Genomic DNA, 16,007 nt, shown 5'->3' on the forward strand with positions numbered 1-16,007 from the left:
AAAGTGGAATCGAGGTCACACTGTCACTGCTGTGTGTGTGTTGAGTGGTAGTGTGAGTGCTGTGATATCTGACTGTTAGTGCAGCACACAAATACACACCTGCTGAACAAGGGCCTCTCATCTGCTATCTAGCCTCTATTAAGGGTCAAAAGGACTGGCCTAGTGGCCTCTTTCTCTCTGTCATTCACTCACTCACTTTTCCTTGCTACGGACATGTCATAGACTTCCAGTGCTTTCAAATAAACCTAATTATACGTAATACAGACTAAACCAAATGCAACCTGTGAGTATATATTAACAGTTCCTTTGCGTAAATTGGCAAAGAAACATAGAAAATAAGATCCTTTTCAAAGGAATACTTTAAAAATGAAAATTCTGTCATTATTTACTTGCACCCTTGTCGTCACCAATCTCTATAACTTTCCTCAGTGGAACACAAAAAGGAGAATTGAAATAAAATGAAGTAAATAGTTGGTTGTTATGAATAGTAGGGGACTGGAGTTGTCAAGCTTCAAAAATTACAGATCCATAAACATATCTTTAAAAGGTCAACTCATAATAACAATGTGAATTTGACAGCTTCTGAAGCAATATAAAAGCTTTGTGTATGACAAACAGAAACAGAAGTTAAAGTCATTATTCACTGACAATCTTCTGCTCCAGTGGGCTGTTTACCACTGTGATTATACAGTCAGTGATTGGAATCATTCAGACAAGCTTTGTGAACTGGATCAATTGATTCATTGACAAGATCAGACTCAATAGAATGATTTATTTACAAAGTGGGCATCATTACTTTTCTTGTTAATAAGGACAGCTTCAATATTGTGGATGTCAAGTTGGATGAAAATCAGTGAATATTGACTTAAATTTCTATAATTTCACCACAAAAAGTTGGCTGTGAAATACAGACCCTTTCCAAAAAATTAGAATATCATGGAAAAGTTTATTTATTTCCATAATTCCATTCAAAACGTTAAACTTCCATAGATTATAGATTCAGGGCCCACAACTTAAACGATTTCAAGTATTTAGTTGTTTATTTGTACATAATTTGGGCTTCTAGCTCATAAAACCCACGAAAAAGGGATTTCAAAAAATTAGAATATTAAATGAAATCACACAGTAATTACACAGTGATACCATGGTCATTGAACCAGGTTTTGGTTATTTTGGCAGTGTGGGCAGGTGCAAATCCTGCTGGAAAATGAAGGAAGCATCTCCATAAAGCTTGTCTGCTGAAGGAAGCATGAAGTGCTCTGGAAATGTCCTGGTAGACGGCTGTGTTGAGTGGACAGCACAGTGGACCAACACCAGCCGATAACATGGCTCCCCAAACCAACACAGACTGTGGAAACTTCACACTGGACTTCAAGCATCTTGGATTGTGTGCCTCTCCATTCTTCCTCCAGACTCTGGGACCTTGGTTTCCAAATGAGATGCAAAATTTGCTTTGGTCCACTGTGCTTTATTAAATCCAGAGTCAACGCAGCCGTCTACCAGGACATTTTCAGAGCACTTTATGCTTCCTTCAGCAGACAAGCTTTATGGAGATGCTGACTTCATTTTCCAGCAGGATTTGCACCTTCCCACACTTCCAAAATAACCAAAACCTGGTTCAATAATCCTGTTTTCGTGGGTTTTATGAGCTGTAACCCATTCCTTACTCATTTATATTAAATTAAAAGAATGGCATGGAAATTCTTCAAAAATGTTTTGTGTTCTATGTAAAGAAAAAAAAAATGTTTAGAACAACAAGATGGTTAGTAAATGATGTCAAAATTTAGTTTTGTGTGAATTGTCTTCCTAGTACTGGGCTAGATATATTCTTGCCTATATTCTTCTTTTATGTCAATACTTGTCTCATTTGTGTCTATTTAGGCAATAACCTGAGCAATAAAACCTTGCAATCCTGCAATGCTGAATCATTAATTTTGTGTTGGATGGCAGTTTAAAACATGAAATGTTTTACAGTTACCTGATGGTTTTGATCATGCTGAGGCCCATCTCAACACAGCAATGAGCATGATCCGGTCGAGGCTCGGGAAGGCCAGAAACACAATAATAACAATCCCCCAGTATCTTGATCCTCAGACAATGATGCTCCTGAGGGGAAAAGAAAAAGACATTTGCACATTTAATGATGTCAAACTGTTGACAGAATTTTTTTAATGTAATATGACTGAATCAATCAGACTACATTAGGTTATCCCAATAAAAGTAATTTTTAAGGGTCAGGTCAGGTAGAAATAGCTGCTTAAGGTAACAATGCCACAGTTTCCCTTACATTGTGTGCATATGAGAGGGATGTATGAGGGTTCAAGCAATTATAACTGCAATCACCCTGTAATTTCCACTGCAGTCTCTATCTGTTTTAGTTATCTCTCACCCTAACAGGTTTTTGTGTAGAACTCAGAGAGGGTGGTAATTATAACCGCACATTCATTCATTCGGTCTCTCTGAGATCCATTACTCATGTCTACTGCTGTATTAACATTTTTTTCACTGCTCAGTAAACGGCTGTATGGAAACAAAGAGCCGTTACGCCCTTAACTGTCATTTGTCAATCGCTAAAAACAACACCTACAGCTTGATTAGCTCTGGACTGACTCATGATAACAGGTTTGAAGCACTAGTGCTAATCTGCAGGCTAAGCGAATGCCTTTTATATAATCAATACCGAACCGTGGGCCAATTTAATGGATATTAAAGGGCCCCTATTATGGATTTTTGAAAATGACCTTTCATGTAGTGTGTAACATAGCTCTAAGTGAATGAAAACATCCTGCAAAGTTTTAAATCTGAAAGTGCACCGTATATAAAGTTATTGTCTTCCAAAAGTAAGAGTCAACTCTTGAGTCAATGAAATGAATCGTTTTTCAAACAAGTCATCAGCCGTTTCGTTGTGACGTCAAGACGAAACGTTAGCATATTGCCCGCCCACTTATTGCGCGCGCAGACACCAGGGAAAACTTAAATCTAAAACCAACAGCTGATTCCTGTGGATACTGGATAGCATCATGTCGAGAAGACGCTGTGCTCTATAATGTGAAGGTAAAGCCAGTTTTTTTTTTTCACTGCCCAAGGACAAGTGTGAAGAATCAGTGTTAAAATTCATCTCTACCACAATATCACAGCAGTATAATCCTAAACTTTTGCTGTGTTCCCTTTATTTTACTGACGACTGCTTCTCAAATCTCGGAGTTCAATGCAGGATTCGCAAACCTATTTTACTCTTGAAAGATGGTGTTCAAAAAACTTAGTTTTGAGTTTTATATTGTGTAGGTCTCCTGCTAGTAACTGGCTAACTCATGTTATCACTGTCTTACTAAAATACTTCTGCTGATCAGTTGTGGACCACTATTACCTATAACTGTGTCTATTAATGCAGATTGTCTGTCATTCTCACTACTTTGAGGAAATATTTTTTTTTACGTTTATGTTACATTAGATCATTCACTCTAGAGCTCGGCTAATGTATACATTGCATACATGCACTGTTATTGATACAGTTTCCCACGTATTTACCGCAATATATTAGAAAAAAACTCGGTAAATAAATTAGTACAAGTAAAATAATCGGTTTGTTGTTGGACATGCACTTGTTAATGCTGATGGTGAGGATTTACAGTTGCAACATCTCATAATGTATCACTGAGAAACACTGATAAACACTGAGTCCTGCTCTAGACGTCCTTGCGATGGAGGTTCAGGTTGAATAACTAGTTCTTCCAATGTTTCATCATCGGACTAACGCTCGCATTGATATGGTCAAATCGACATCATTGTTCGTTACTGTGTTTAGTTTACAGTGTAGGAAGCCTCAGGACAGCTGATGTTGTTATGGCAATGGGCCAAATGGGCCATTTAAATCAATTAAACAGTTTTGTTTACCTTTGATGCATGTTAACATGTTGTAGGAGACTCCACAACAACATTAGGATACTTTAAAATAGCTTATTACATGGCTTGGTTGAATTCCAATGTAGAATGCGGTCTGTTATCAAGAAATAAGTATAACACACTGCGAAGTATAACACACCGTTGCCATGAAAAACATAGCGTTGCTATGGACACGGAATGGACTATTTTCTTTAGCAGAAGCAATACAATCGTTTTTAAATCAATAAACTCCTTTTTAAATCAATACTTTGTGTTTATTGATTTATTTTGTAGCCATGTAATAAGCGGGATCATGTATAGCGAGGCGGTTGTTATAGCGAATAACAACCCCTTCAGGCTGATTCATGACCCGTTCAACCCGTCGGGGTTGTTATTCGCTATAACAACCGCCTCGCTATACATTATCCCTTACATAATGTAACAATACGCTCCATACTCTAAACATCAACATAACAGCATGATGCCAATAAATAAACCATTAAATTAAACTTCCTGCAGAATTACAGTGGAAAAACGTGCTCTTAGTTGCATTGAGCCTTTCAAAAAAGTCGTGGTACAGTAAAGGTGTACAATAAGATGGTAATACCATGGTATTTTTATATATACTGTACACAACTGTTAAAAATGTTAGGGTCAGTAGCCTAAGATTTTTTTATGTTTTTAAAAGAAGTCTCTTATGTTCACCAAGGATGAATTTATTTGATCAAAAATACAGTAAAAACAGAAATATTGTGAAATATTACAATTTAAAATAATTTTTCTATTTGCTAAAGAAACATATCTTATTATTAATGTTAAAAACAGTTTATATTTATATATAATAGTTAAATATTTATATTTTTTTATTTATTTTTTTCAGGATCAAAAGAACAGCATTTATTTGAAATAAAATATTTAAAACATTATAAATGACTTGACTGTCACTTTTGACCAATTTAATACATCCTTGCTAAATGAATTTATTAATTTCTGTAAAAAAAATCTCACTGACCCCAAACTTTTGAACAGTAGTGTACCATAGTAGTCAATGATTACCGTAGTCATATTAATAGGTTCCTGTGTAAGCAACGGCAAGTCATGGATTTGTTTCCTATGGAATACTGATAACATGATATGGTACTCCAATGTACTTCCATGAATATCATGGTATTACCAGGGTATATGTCAGTGGCGGCTGCTGGTCTTTCAAAAAGGGGAAGCTCATTTTCGGCCTACATCATAAAAATTGTCCATTTATTTATACGTAAATTCTACGTTCCTTTTCAAGAAAATGCTCTGTGACCCTGTCGTACCAACTAGGCGTCTTTTCCAGTGACTTGACCAGTGTCCTCTCAATGGCCAGCAGAGTTAAATATAATTGTATAAATATAATAACATAATAAAGGTATAAACAATAATATAATAAAGTAGAATAATACTACTATTAATAATATATATTTTTTAATAATATATTACTAATAATAATATAAAAAATATAATAAGTAATAATATAATAAAGGTATAAATATATAATTGTGTGAAATGTATTATGAAAATTGGCTAGCAATTTCGACAAGCAAATACCAAGAAATAGGTTGCAGCAGTTTGTCTTTCGACTACACTTGAAAAATTCACGATGGGACTGAGCTCGAATAGCTTCGGCATCAGCGACTTTTTATTGTATGAAATCGCTGTCAATCAAAAGGAGATGCAGTCTTTCAACAGACCCTCCAATCATCACGCAGAAGCCCGGAGTCCAGGCCAGCCCACTCCTCATTCACCCCCAGAGACGCTGAGCGTCCGTGGGCGGGACATAATCGCAGCATTTACCCAATGACCGTCTAGTTTCGAAGCACTGAACAAGCTTCCCTTGCAGTCTTAAAGAAATCCCCACTGGTATATTTTATTTAAACTGTACGTCTAAAAAATATGCCAACTTTTGTTAAGGGATTACCAAGTAATTCCATGTTTCTGCATATATTACACGCTTAGATAATTCAGTACTTCAAGTAATGAGACGGGTTAATGCACATTTCCCATCAGGCAGCGTGAGGGCGTAGGAGAAAGAGAGAGCCAGGGAGAGACAGACAGAAAGAGAGTGAGACAGATTTGTGGAAGATAAAACTACTGTAAGACAGGATCTTCAAAGTGTTTTCAGGATGTGACACGACGCAAGCAATCAAAAACATTATGTCTGAAAATGTTGTGACAGACAGCACAACCGCCTAGTTAACCAGTACAGCACTAACCACGCACATGTGCCATTTCTGAGTAAGCATTGCCATCGGGAGAGAAAATGAATACTGCTCATCAAGATAAACACTGCTGCAGAATTTAATACAACACCAGGCCTGCTCGCATGAGTGTGACTGCAAATTCACACAAACGCACAAGGACACAAGGATATTTAAATATGACATACTGATACAACCATCTGCAAGCACACATATGCCACATTTTAATATCTGCATTATGCATCAGCAAGCCACTTTATGGTTGGTTGATCTTCAATGATTATTGTACTGACTCATGAATAAGATTATTGGAGAGTTGCAGCATCTGAGGATGGAGTTTAATATTCTTCATAATGCACTTACTCCCTCCCCCTGAACAACAGAACAAAAAACACATTTGTTAAAAATACAAAATCAATCTGCACATGTATACGTCTGCAAGTAATGTTGTTCTTTCTTCCAAGGGCAGCTATCAAGATTTGCACTAGCCGTCAACAGTTGTACCCTTGTGCAAACACACACACACACACACACACGCACGCACACACTCATACATCAGTGTTATTAATGGTGGGGACAGGGTGACAATGTTTTTATTTATTTGACGTTTGCAACAGCAATTTAGCACATCAGTGCACTGCAGGACATGAAGGAGGGTGAGCCGTCACACATTTCAGCCTCCTCTTAACTCTGACTGAACTCAGCTTATCTGGTGCCACTATAAACGCCATGCCAAGATACTCTGCCACTGCCCTTGGCACACAAACATAACACTCTCTTAGTTTCACATACATCCTGCATCTGATATGTTCAAGCAAAGCAGCAGTCTAACTGCAATTTTCGAGGTAAACAGCACTGACTTGTGTAAATAAAGCACTAAATAATCATAATTTACAAAGAAAGGTAGTGAATGACAATGACTTAAAAGGATAATAATCCGTTACTCACCCTCATGTCGTTCAAAACCGGTATGAGTTTAAGTCATAATAAGATGCAAGTTTCTGAACAAGTTTTTCAACCAGTGAATTTGACTTTGAGTATTTAATTTAACAATGCTATCAATTAAAATGGCTTTCAGTAGAGGGTCATTGATAATTATAACAATCTTGATTGTCATGAAATCTAATACACATAAGAAGACACATTTACATCCAAATGATAATTATTATACACAGAACCCAAACCTCAAGAAATAGCTATTAAATGTTCAAATCATCTGAATTCAGTCAACAGAACAGAATAGAAAATGCTGTTTGACTTCCAACAGTGTTGAGTATTTCACTCCATTTCTATGCTTTAAACAATTATATTATTACAAAAGACTGTGTTGATTAAACTGCTCCTATTATACTTTTAAAGGTTCCTAATTTTGTTGTGGAGATTACCTTCAACAGGTTTACCAACTTGATCTCATGGGAAAACATAACTATTTTATGAGGTGGCGATTTCGTATAAATCCGTATGATTTGAATCGTACAAAATGTAAGATTTTTAAAGGAAAGTCATTATGAAGGACCACCCATAATCCGCCCATAAACTTACCCGTCACTGGGCTTTAAACAGACGTTAGATCGTACAGATTCGTACGAATTAGCCACCAATTAAGCATACCGTAAAATAGTTACAAATTACTATGAGATTGTGTTGGGTTTACATACACCCAAGGTCAAAAAACGGTTTAATTTTCTCATAATATTCATTGCAAATCACCTCTTTTCTCACAGTGTCTGAAATGGCTCGATAAAGGATTTGGTCTCTCTAACCTTTTGGTCTTTTAATAGGGTTACAGTACATTTTCACTATATTTTCCATTCAAATTATGATGCACAAAACATGCTCAGCACCTGTTAATATGAGCTCTGAAATGAATACACTGCAAACATGAGATCCGTGTAACACACCTAAACAGAATACCTCCTCAACCTTGATGTACTAATTGACTTCAATGTCAAGGTCAAGTGCTTCCAGAACCACCAGCATGTCATGCAAACACTTGGATATCGAACAAACAATATCAAAATACACATAAGCAAGAGGATAATTATGATATCGGGAGATATAAGGCAAGTAACAACATGCCTTAATTCATTGCCAACTGCTATTTCAAGGACTATTACATGTTGCTATATACCCTGAATGGTGCTGTGATATGGCTTACATCTGTGTGTCGTGTACGTGTGTTAGGTTACTTACGTGTGCCAGTCGGTCAAAGCGTGCAAAGAGTTCGTTGAGCATCCGAACAAGTTCCTGAGCGGAGAGTGTGGTGGAAAGATTGGTGAAGCCCTTCACATCAGCAAAGAGAATACTGCATAAAACACACACGCAAACAGATCAGCTGAAAAATCACAACATCTTTCCCAGACTGAAATATTACAATCAATCAGTAAACAGGCTGATTGCAATATTTTAATGTGAGAAAACAGGCAAAACTTCACAAATATACAAGAGAATTGTACTAATAAGTTTAAAAATACTGGCTATGCAAGCAACACTGCCATTTAAAAGTTTGGGGTCAGTAAGATTTGCATGTATTTTCTTAAATAAATTCATACTTTTATTCAGCAAGGATGCATCAAATTGATCAAAAGTGATCAACTTTGATAAAAATAAGAAATGTTTCTTGAGCACCATATCGAATCAAAATGTGACACTGAAGACAGAAGTAACAGCTGTTAAAAATACAGCTTTTTTATTAAGGGAATATTTAACATTTGAAAACAAGTGAAAATGGTCAAATGGCTTCAGTTTGGCTCGATTTGGCCATTTTTTGGGACCAGTCAGAGCCAATTTGGTGCTCATACTGTGACTGACTGTGCTGCAACAGGCTACTTGTTTGGGTTATAAAAGAGAGTGACTCAGCTATAAATCAAGGATGACTGAGCCATAACGGTGGGTGACTGAGCCGTAATGGCGGGAGACTGAGCCTTAATGGCAGATGACTGATTCAATTCCATTTGATTCTCTTCTATTCTTTTCACAACGACTGTACCAAAATGGAAGAAATTACCTCACGTTCTCATAGCGGTGAATGTAGATACGGTGAAACTGGTGCTGTAGGTTCTCGTCCTCCACGTTGGTCATGTCGTTAATCATCTCCAGCACTACAAAGCGTGGCAGCACCGACAACACCAGACGTTCCTAACAGGTGCAGTGTGGGTAAAGCACTTTATTAAACACGGACTTAAATCAGTTAGCCACTGAATGCACACTTATACATAAAAAGAGTTTCAACCAGTTTAACTAGCTCACCAGTCTAACCTTTACATTACATTACAAACGATACGGTAGAATTTCATTATGACTGTTTTAAAGTATTATTTAATCCCAAACATTATTATATGATACAGTTTCCTTTTACTGCAATTACAGCTTCAAGTCATTTTTATCCAGTTCTAGTTTCCTTAATGGTTCACCAGTCAATCAAATATCCCCAAGCGTCCAGCACACAGGGCTAAATATAAATGCGTAACAGTTTATTCTCTAACATTATTTCCCCAAAAAACAGAAATACATTTATTATTTAGTACAACGTGAGTATAAAGAGTCTGAATGCTTTAGCAAAACACTGCAAGGGACATATATCTGCCATATACAGTATATTAAAGCCAAAGTGCGTTATTTCTGCATCACCAAAAGCAATTGGTTGAGCCAATATTGCCAATCGTGGGCTGGTCAGATGCTTAAACAAACAGAATGAGAGCGTTTACACTTTTCAGGGGAAATTTAACTTGCATCTGCCTTGCCATACTAAGCTGAGGTAGGATAAAGTATTTTCAAATAGAAAACAATGACACATCTCAGCTTTAATTGTCCTTTGTGTCGCTGCATGGATAAAGAGCTTGTACTGCAAATATGAAATAAACAAGCCAGAGGTTTGTGCTCACCACTGGCTGGGCTAAAAGCAGGGGAAATATGGAGAGATGGACGTACAAACGAAGAGTAAGCACACACACACACACACACACACACTAGTACCAGTATGGGCTCCACTTAACTGGCAAATAAAACCCACTTCAGCAAACAGCCGGAGAGCTCTCAGAGCAAGGGATGGGGGGAGGAGATGGAGTGAGACTTGGAACCTTTCTACACTAGCCTTCTGTCCCCATGAGATGCTGTTCTCATCTTCAAATCAATTACTCTCACCCACTGGGGCTCATTGCTGGAAAAGGACTGTGATATACAGCAGCAACATTACGTATGCACGTGAGTGTGTGTGCACTTGCATGTATGCTTTTAAAAGTTTGAGGTCCGTTTAAGAAAAAAAAGAAAGAAAGAAATGAATACTTCTATTCAGCAAGGACATGTTAAAAAGACAATAAAACATTTATAATATGTCACAAAAGATTTCTATATAAAAAAAAAAGCTGTCCTTTTGAACTATCTATTCATCAAAAAATCCTGGAAAACATGTATCACGATTTCCACAAAAATATTACGCAGCACAATCGTTGTTGTTTTTTTTCAAACATTGATTAAATGTTTCTTGAGCACCAAAATCAGCATTTTCGAATGATTTCTGAAGGATCATGTGACACTGAAGACTGGAGTAATGATGCAAAAAAAAAAAAAAAAAAAATCCGCTTTGAATCACAGGAATAAATTAACACTAATAAACACTCTGGCCACAAACACGTTTGCATGTGTCATGGGGTGTGTGAAGGAAACTTCTGAAGACTAACCTGTCGCTGGTTCTCCGTCTCTAGGCGGAGACGTGCCTCGATGCACCTGCGTGTCTCCAGAAAGGCCTGTCGCTGGGCGCGGTCTGACAGGTAGCTGATAAACATCCCTGCAGTGTTTATGCATAAGAACAGCAGCACCTGAGCTAACAGCTGGAGAGAGAGAGAGAGAGAGAGAGAGAGAGAAGACAAAAACAGAGAATTTTACTGACCTTAAGAAATTAACTGCAGGTCAAACTACACATAGATACAACTTAACTACATCCATTCATCAGCTGCTGTATGACAGTATGTGGAATTTTACATCTGAAACTCAAACAAAAATACAGCATAAACAAGGTCAAAAATTAAGATTTTTGTATATGTGCCAATGATGAGTGAATGAGACCATTTTCCAGCCATTAAAAAGGAAACCATGAAACAATATTGTGCATGTTTATTTTTTTGCCATAAAGAATTGGGATTATTCTGCTGTGCATTTTAGTGATGTACTAGGTAATTTTAGGTAGATAACTGTGTCACTTGCAGCATATGCAAGATGATTCATTTAGATTAAGATTCATTTCATTAAATGTGAAGAATATTTCCTCATTTTACAGATGCCAGCCACTGCCAAGTAAATTTTATTTATTTGGCAAAGCCATTTTTTCCTCACATTTGGCATTTGGCAAGTGTAAATTGTAGACCTTGAGCATAAGCATTCAGGAGAAAAAATTCTTGCTTATTTTAATTTAAATGTAATCCTATTCCCTATGAGACAGAAGCTAAATGTCATCTTTCTCTTTATTTCACACACAAACACACACATGCAGATTAATGTGCAATTAATAAATGTCAGTCATATACTGGAGGCACAATATTTTTTACAGTTAATAAGCATGCTATTATTTCAAATGTACTCATTTAAAAGCTAAAGCAAAGTGGTTTTTAAAAACCTTTTGTGTTTGCTTTTCAGGTCCACTTATTTAATGACTGTTAAAATTCAGACACGTTGTGATTTTCTTATGACAAATGTGTCAAAACCATGCAGATTTTCCATAGCTGATTTTTTGTCTTCCTTAAATATCTTTTGCACAAGTACATTAGAACAAACAGAAACACATTTACAAACATGGAGTCACTTACTGCCAATGATTTACATATTTTAGCTTGAGAATAACATGAACTAGCATTTAGGCATCAGCTAAGCCAGGGATGGGCAACTTCGGTCCTGGAGGGCCAGTTTAGCTCCAACCCAAATCAAACACACCTGAACAAGCTAATTGAGGTCCTCAGGATTACTAGAAAGTTACAGGCAGGTGATTTTTTCAGGGTTGGAGCTAAACTCTGTAGGACAGTGGCCCTTCAGGACCGAAGTTGCCCATCCCTGAACTAAGCTGTTCTCCTACTATGCATTTCCAATTGGTTTCCATTTTCTGATTGGCTTACCACATCTTCAAAGAAAACAAACAAAACAATGGACTCATGCAGCCCATCCACCAGGGGGAGCCGCAGAGGTGAGAGAAAACTGAGGATAGATGCCAAATCCACTCAAAAAAACTGCTTAAAATATTCAGTCTGGATTGAACCAGTTAGCCCTCTGAAATCAATAAGAAATAAAATATACTGACTTTCTAATAAATATAAATATATTTTTACAATCAGAACAAATGCATCTCATTTCTACCAGCGATAAGTTTGTAAATTTGTCAGATGTATGAAAGCTACCTCAGTTGGGCCACCAAATAAAACATGAAATCAAAATTGTAATGTCCAATGTGACTGGCTGGCTGCTATGACATTTCCAGGGCTCAGAGTGAAACTAGTGTATTTACAAGGTGTAATCAGTGTCTAATCAAGCAGTTTCGACTTCATATTGAGACTAGATACAACAAAACAGACACCAACACCATAAGAGACACGCTCTCTTTGTCTGTCCGGAGTAAAGTAGCCCAAAAAGTTAAAAAGTTACACACACAAAGGTACATTTATATTTATTTTTAGACACAAGAACAAACACTGTTAGTTTACCGCATTTGGAACATATACTGTCATGCCTCTCAGAGGAATCCAAAAATACACACGCTTTACCAAACATGTCGTGAAATCTCCAGAGAGTATGATGTAACCACCTGCAATCATTAACACTCTAAAACAATCACTGCAAAACATGTTTAAGCATGCCTCTGCACCTATTACTACAAAAGCCTCATAGGCATTTGTTTGTGTGTGTGTGTGTGTGTGTGTGTGTGTCTGCTTCAGTTAGACACATCCCTCCTGGCAATCTAAATTTGATGACTGATTAACGAGCCCCCCATCCTTTACAGTTTCAATTACTCTGGGTTTTTATTTTTGTCCCGTGGGGGCATTAAAGGACTGCCATTTCAGATAGAGCGAAGCAAAGGGACCCTAATTAATACAACCCCTCCAGTACACACACACACACGCGCGCGCACACACACACAGACACACACGCGCGCACACATGCACAAAAACACACCACAGAACCAATGCAGTAAACATTATCAACATTCAAGTATCAAGATAGCATGCAAATTGACGTAAATATAACTTCTAATAATTTTAATTGTTGTTGTTTGTAATTGTAAATGATATTTACAAACATAAACAAAACCAACACGCACTTAAGTATTGTGTGTGCTTCATAAGATAAAATAACGAGCACACACACACACACACACACACACACACACACACACACACACACACACACACACAGATCAGTGATGTGGACAGTTTTAATAGGAATGCTCATTATTTCAGACTTTCCCCATTCAAATCACTGACCTTAAAATACATTATCTCACATTGTACAAATGCCTCTCCACATACGGGAACATGAACAGCAGACAGACTAATGAATATGAGTCTTTGTGTGCATGTTTTTTTTTTAGAATATTGCTCTTAGCTGTAGAAAACATGAATAGATGGTTAAGTGACGCTTTCTAGGTTTACATTTATCTACAGGTAAATTTCCCAATGTCACTTTAAAGTCAGTTCATACTCGTACTTGAACCACAGGTGTAGTTCATATTAATTATGGACATGATCCATTAACATTTGACAAACAGAAAGAGTCACAATAATAACATCTTAATTTTGAACAATAAATCTAGTTAAAACATGAGAAATGTCTATTTATGAGATGTTTTGAAAAGTATGGAGCCCCTAAAGGGACATGGCGATGGAAAAAAATCCGAGATGTTTTGCGATCCTCCGAGAAACGTTGCGTTCGCTCGCAAAATGTTTGGGTTCCTCCGAGAAACGTTCAAATTCACTCACAATACTTTTGAGTTCTTTTTTTGAAAGTTTTACAAGGGAATGCAAAGGTTTTGCAAGCGTATGCAAATGTTCTCAGGGGAACGTAGAAACACGTTTCTGCCTCAGAGTGAAAAAAAGTGTATTTTAAACTTATCCTTCTTTTGTGAGGTCTAAAGCTGCAATTATGAGAAATAAAGTCAAAATTGCGAGATATATGGTCTAGGGGTATGATTCTCGCTTGGGGTGCAAGAGGTCCCGGGTTCAGATCCCGGACGAGCCCCCATATTTGTCACGGCCGGCTCTGAGCCGCGACAAATGAGGGAGGCAACGAGAACAAAAGCGAATTAAAAATATTTATTTGATCCAACATAACAAAATAAACACCACTACGGAAAACATTCCGTTCAGAAAATCAACATAAATAAAGAATAAGCTACATAATAAACACAAGATATACGCTCCAAAATACAGGCCTGCAAACTATCCAAACTTAAACTAATACATGGAGCAAACGAATAATTAATAAATAAATAAAGCAGCAACCCAAAATAACAGACGCCAAAAGGGGTAACCAAAAAAGGCTGAAGTCAGAGATCCATCACCTCCCCCCAAACATCAAAGCTCCCCCCCCACTCACTCCCACTCATATTCACAAATGAGGGAGGCAACGAGAACAAAAGCGAATTAGACCCCCCACAACACTAGTTATAATAATATGGGCCCAGAGGCACGTCACAGTTTGCAATTGTGAGACATATGGGTCAGTTATAAGGACTAGTCTCAACTAGTCTCATAATATGAGAAATATAATTGCAACTGAGAACAAATGGGCTAATTGTTAGATATAAAGTCACAATCATAAGATATAAAGTTACAATCGCCAGAAACAGTCCCAGTTGTGAGATATAAAAGCGGAAACATGAAAACTGGCTTCTATAGAAAATAGAGGGATTTATCTATGAAATGTTATTCATGCATTGTGGCTTAAATATCAAAACACACTTTGGGGTCACTGTACATTTCCTACCACGTGTAAATACAGCAAAATAATTTGCAGAACAAATCTGTTAAATCACTGACTTCTGAATGAATACTTCAAACGCGCACACAAACACAGTGCACTTTAACTATAGCCTTTGACACCATAATTATCTCAGCAAAGTACAGTGATATCCGTCAGCATGCAGCAGAAATCGTTAAGAGTGACTGACTCTCATTGACTGCAGCAAATTAAAGAGAGAAGGAAAAAAAAAAACAACAACTGCAAAGCAGCCCCTAGACCAACAGATCTAATGAAACTGTTAATATCAACATTGTACTCCAGCCAGAGAGTCTTCGCCACGCAGAGGAGCCGAACTGAGATTTAATTAACACTCCATTTAATTACTGGGGTTGATTACGGTTGTAAAATGCTGCCTCTGAGATTTCCAGTAGACGGGCTGCTGTCCACTGATAATTCAACCATCGAGCGGAAACAGTACAATGCCCATATGATAAACTTTGAAATTGAAATTTGACATTTAGGGTATTTTTAAGTGACGTACAGCAGCCAGTCTCCATGGAGCATCTTAAGGCAGATGAGCAAAGCATTATGGGAATAGTTGTATTCCACTCACTGTGACCTTTTGGCAGCTCTGAGATTAAACTCCACAACCTTTACTTCTGACAGCCCAGACCTTTAAGTGCTATACAGCAGCACCTATAACTGCTTACCTACAGTAGTTTTACATATTTCATTCATAGCACTTTTCACTGATGCGGTCAGAGTTAATCTCAATCTATTTTAAACGGTTGCAATGGTCTACTATTCTTGTGCCCTGTTCATTTTTGTTAAGAGTAGATGCCATATTTAATTTGATGTGAAACAGTCTGGCCAATATGTTGGAGTTTTTATTCACTGGCAATTTATTGTCTTTTTATAAGGTTATTCACTGTACACAACAGCATTTTGATC

At 37.2% G+C, this 16,007-nt stretch overlaps 1 protein-coding gene across 2 annotated transcripts in view; it reads right to left on the bottom strand.

Annotated features, from left to right (window-relative positions):
- The window catches only part of adcy8 (adenylate cyclase 8 (brain)), a 50,770-nt gene that overhangs the window by 29,013 nt on the left and 5,750 nt on the right, over nucleotides 1–16,007 (bottom strand). For both annotated transcript variants that reach the window (XM_079875303.1, XM_079875302.1), the window contains exons 2-5: nucleotides 10,796–10,945; nucleotides 9,124–9,254; nucleotides 8,310–8,421; nucleotides 1,979–2,106 (exon numbers count right to left, since the gene is read on the bottom strand). In XM_079875303.1, coding sequence (XP_079731429.1) covers nucleotides 1,979–2,106; nucleotides 8,310–8,421; nucleotides 9,124–9,254; nucleotides 10,796–10,945 — 521 coding nt within the window. The remainder of the gene's footprint in view (nucleotides 1–1,978; nucleotides 2,107–8,309; nucleotides 8,422–9,123; nucleotides 9,255–10,795; nucleotides 10,946–16,007) is intronic.

The sequence above is a fragment of the Squalius cephalus genome (genome assembly GCF_949319135.1).
Source record: "Squalius cephalus genome assembly, chromosome: 7".
Classification (NCBI taxonomy): domain Eukaryota; kingdom Metazoa; phylum Chordata; class Actinopteri; order Cypriniformes; family Leuciscidae; genus Squalius; species Squalius cephalus.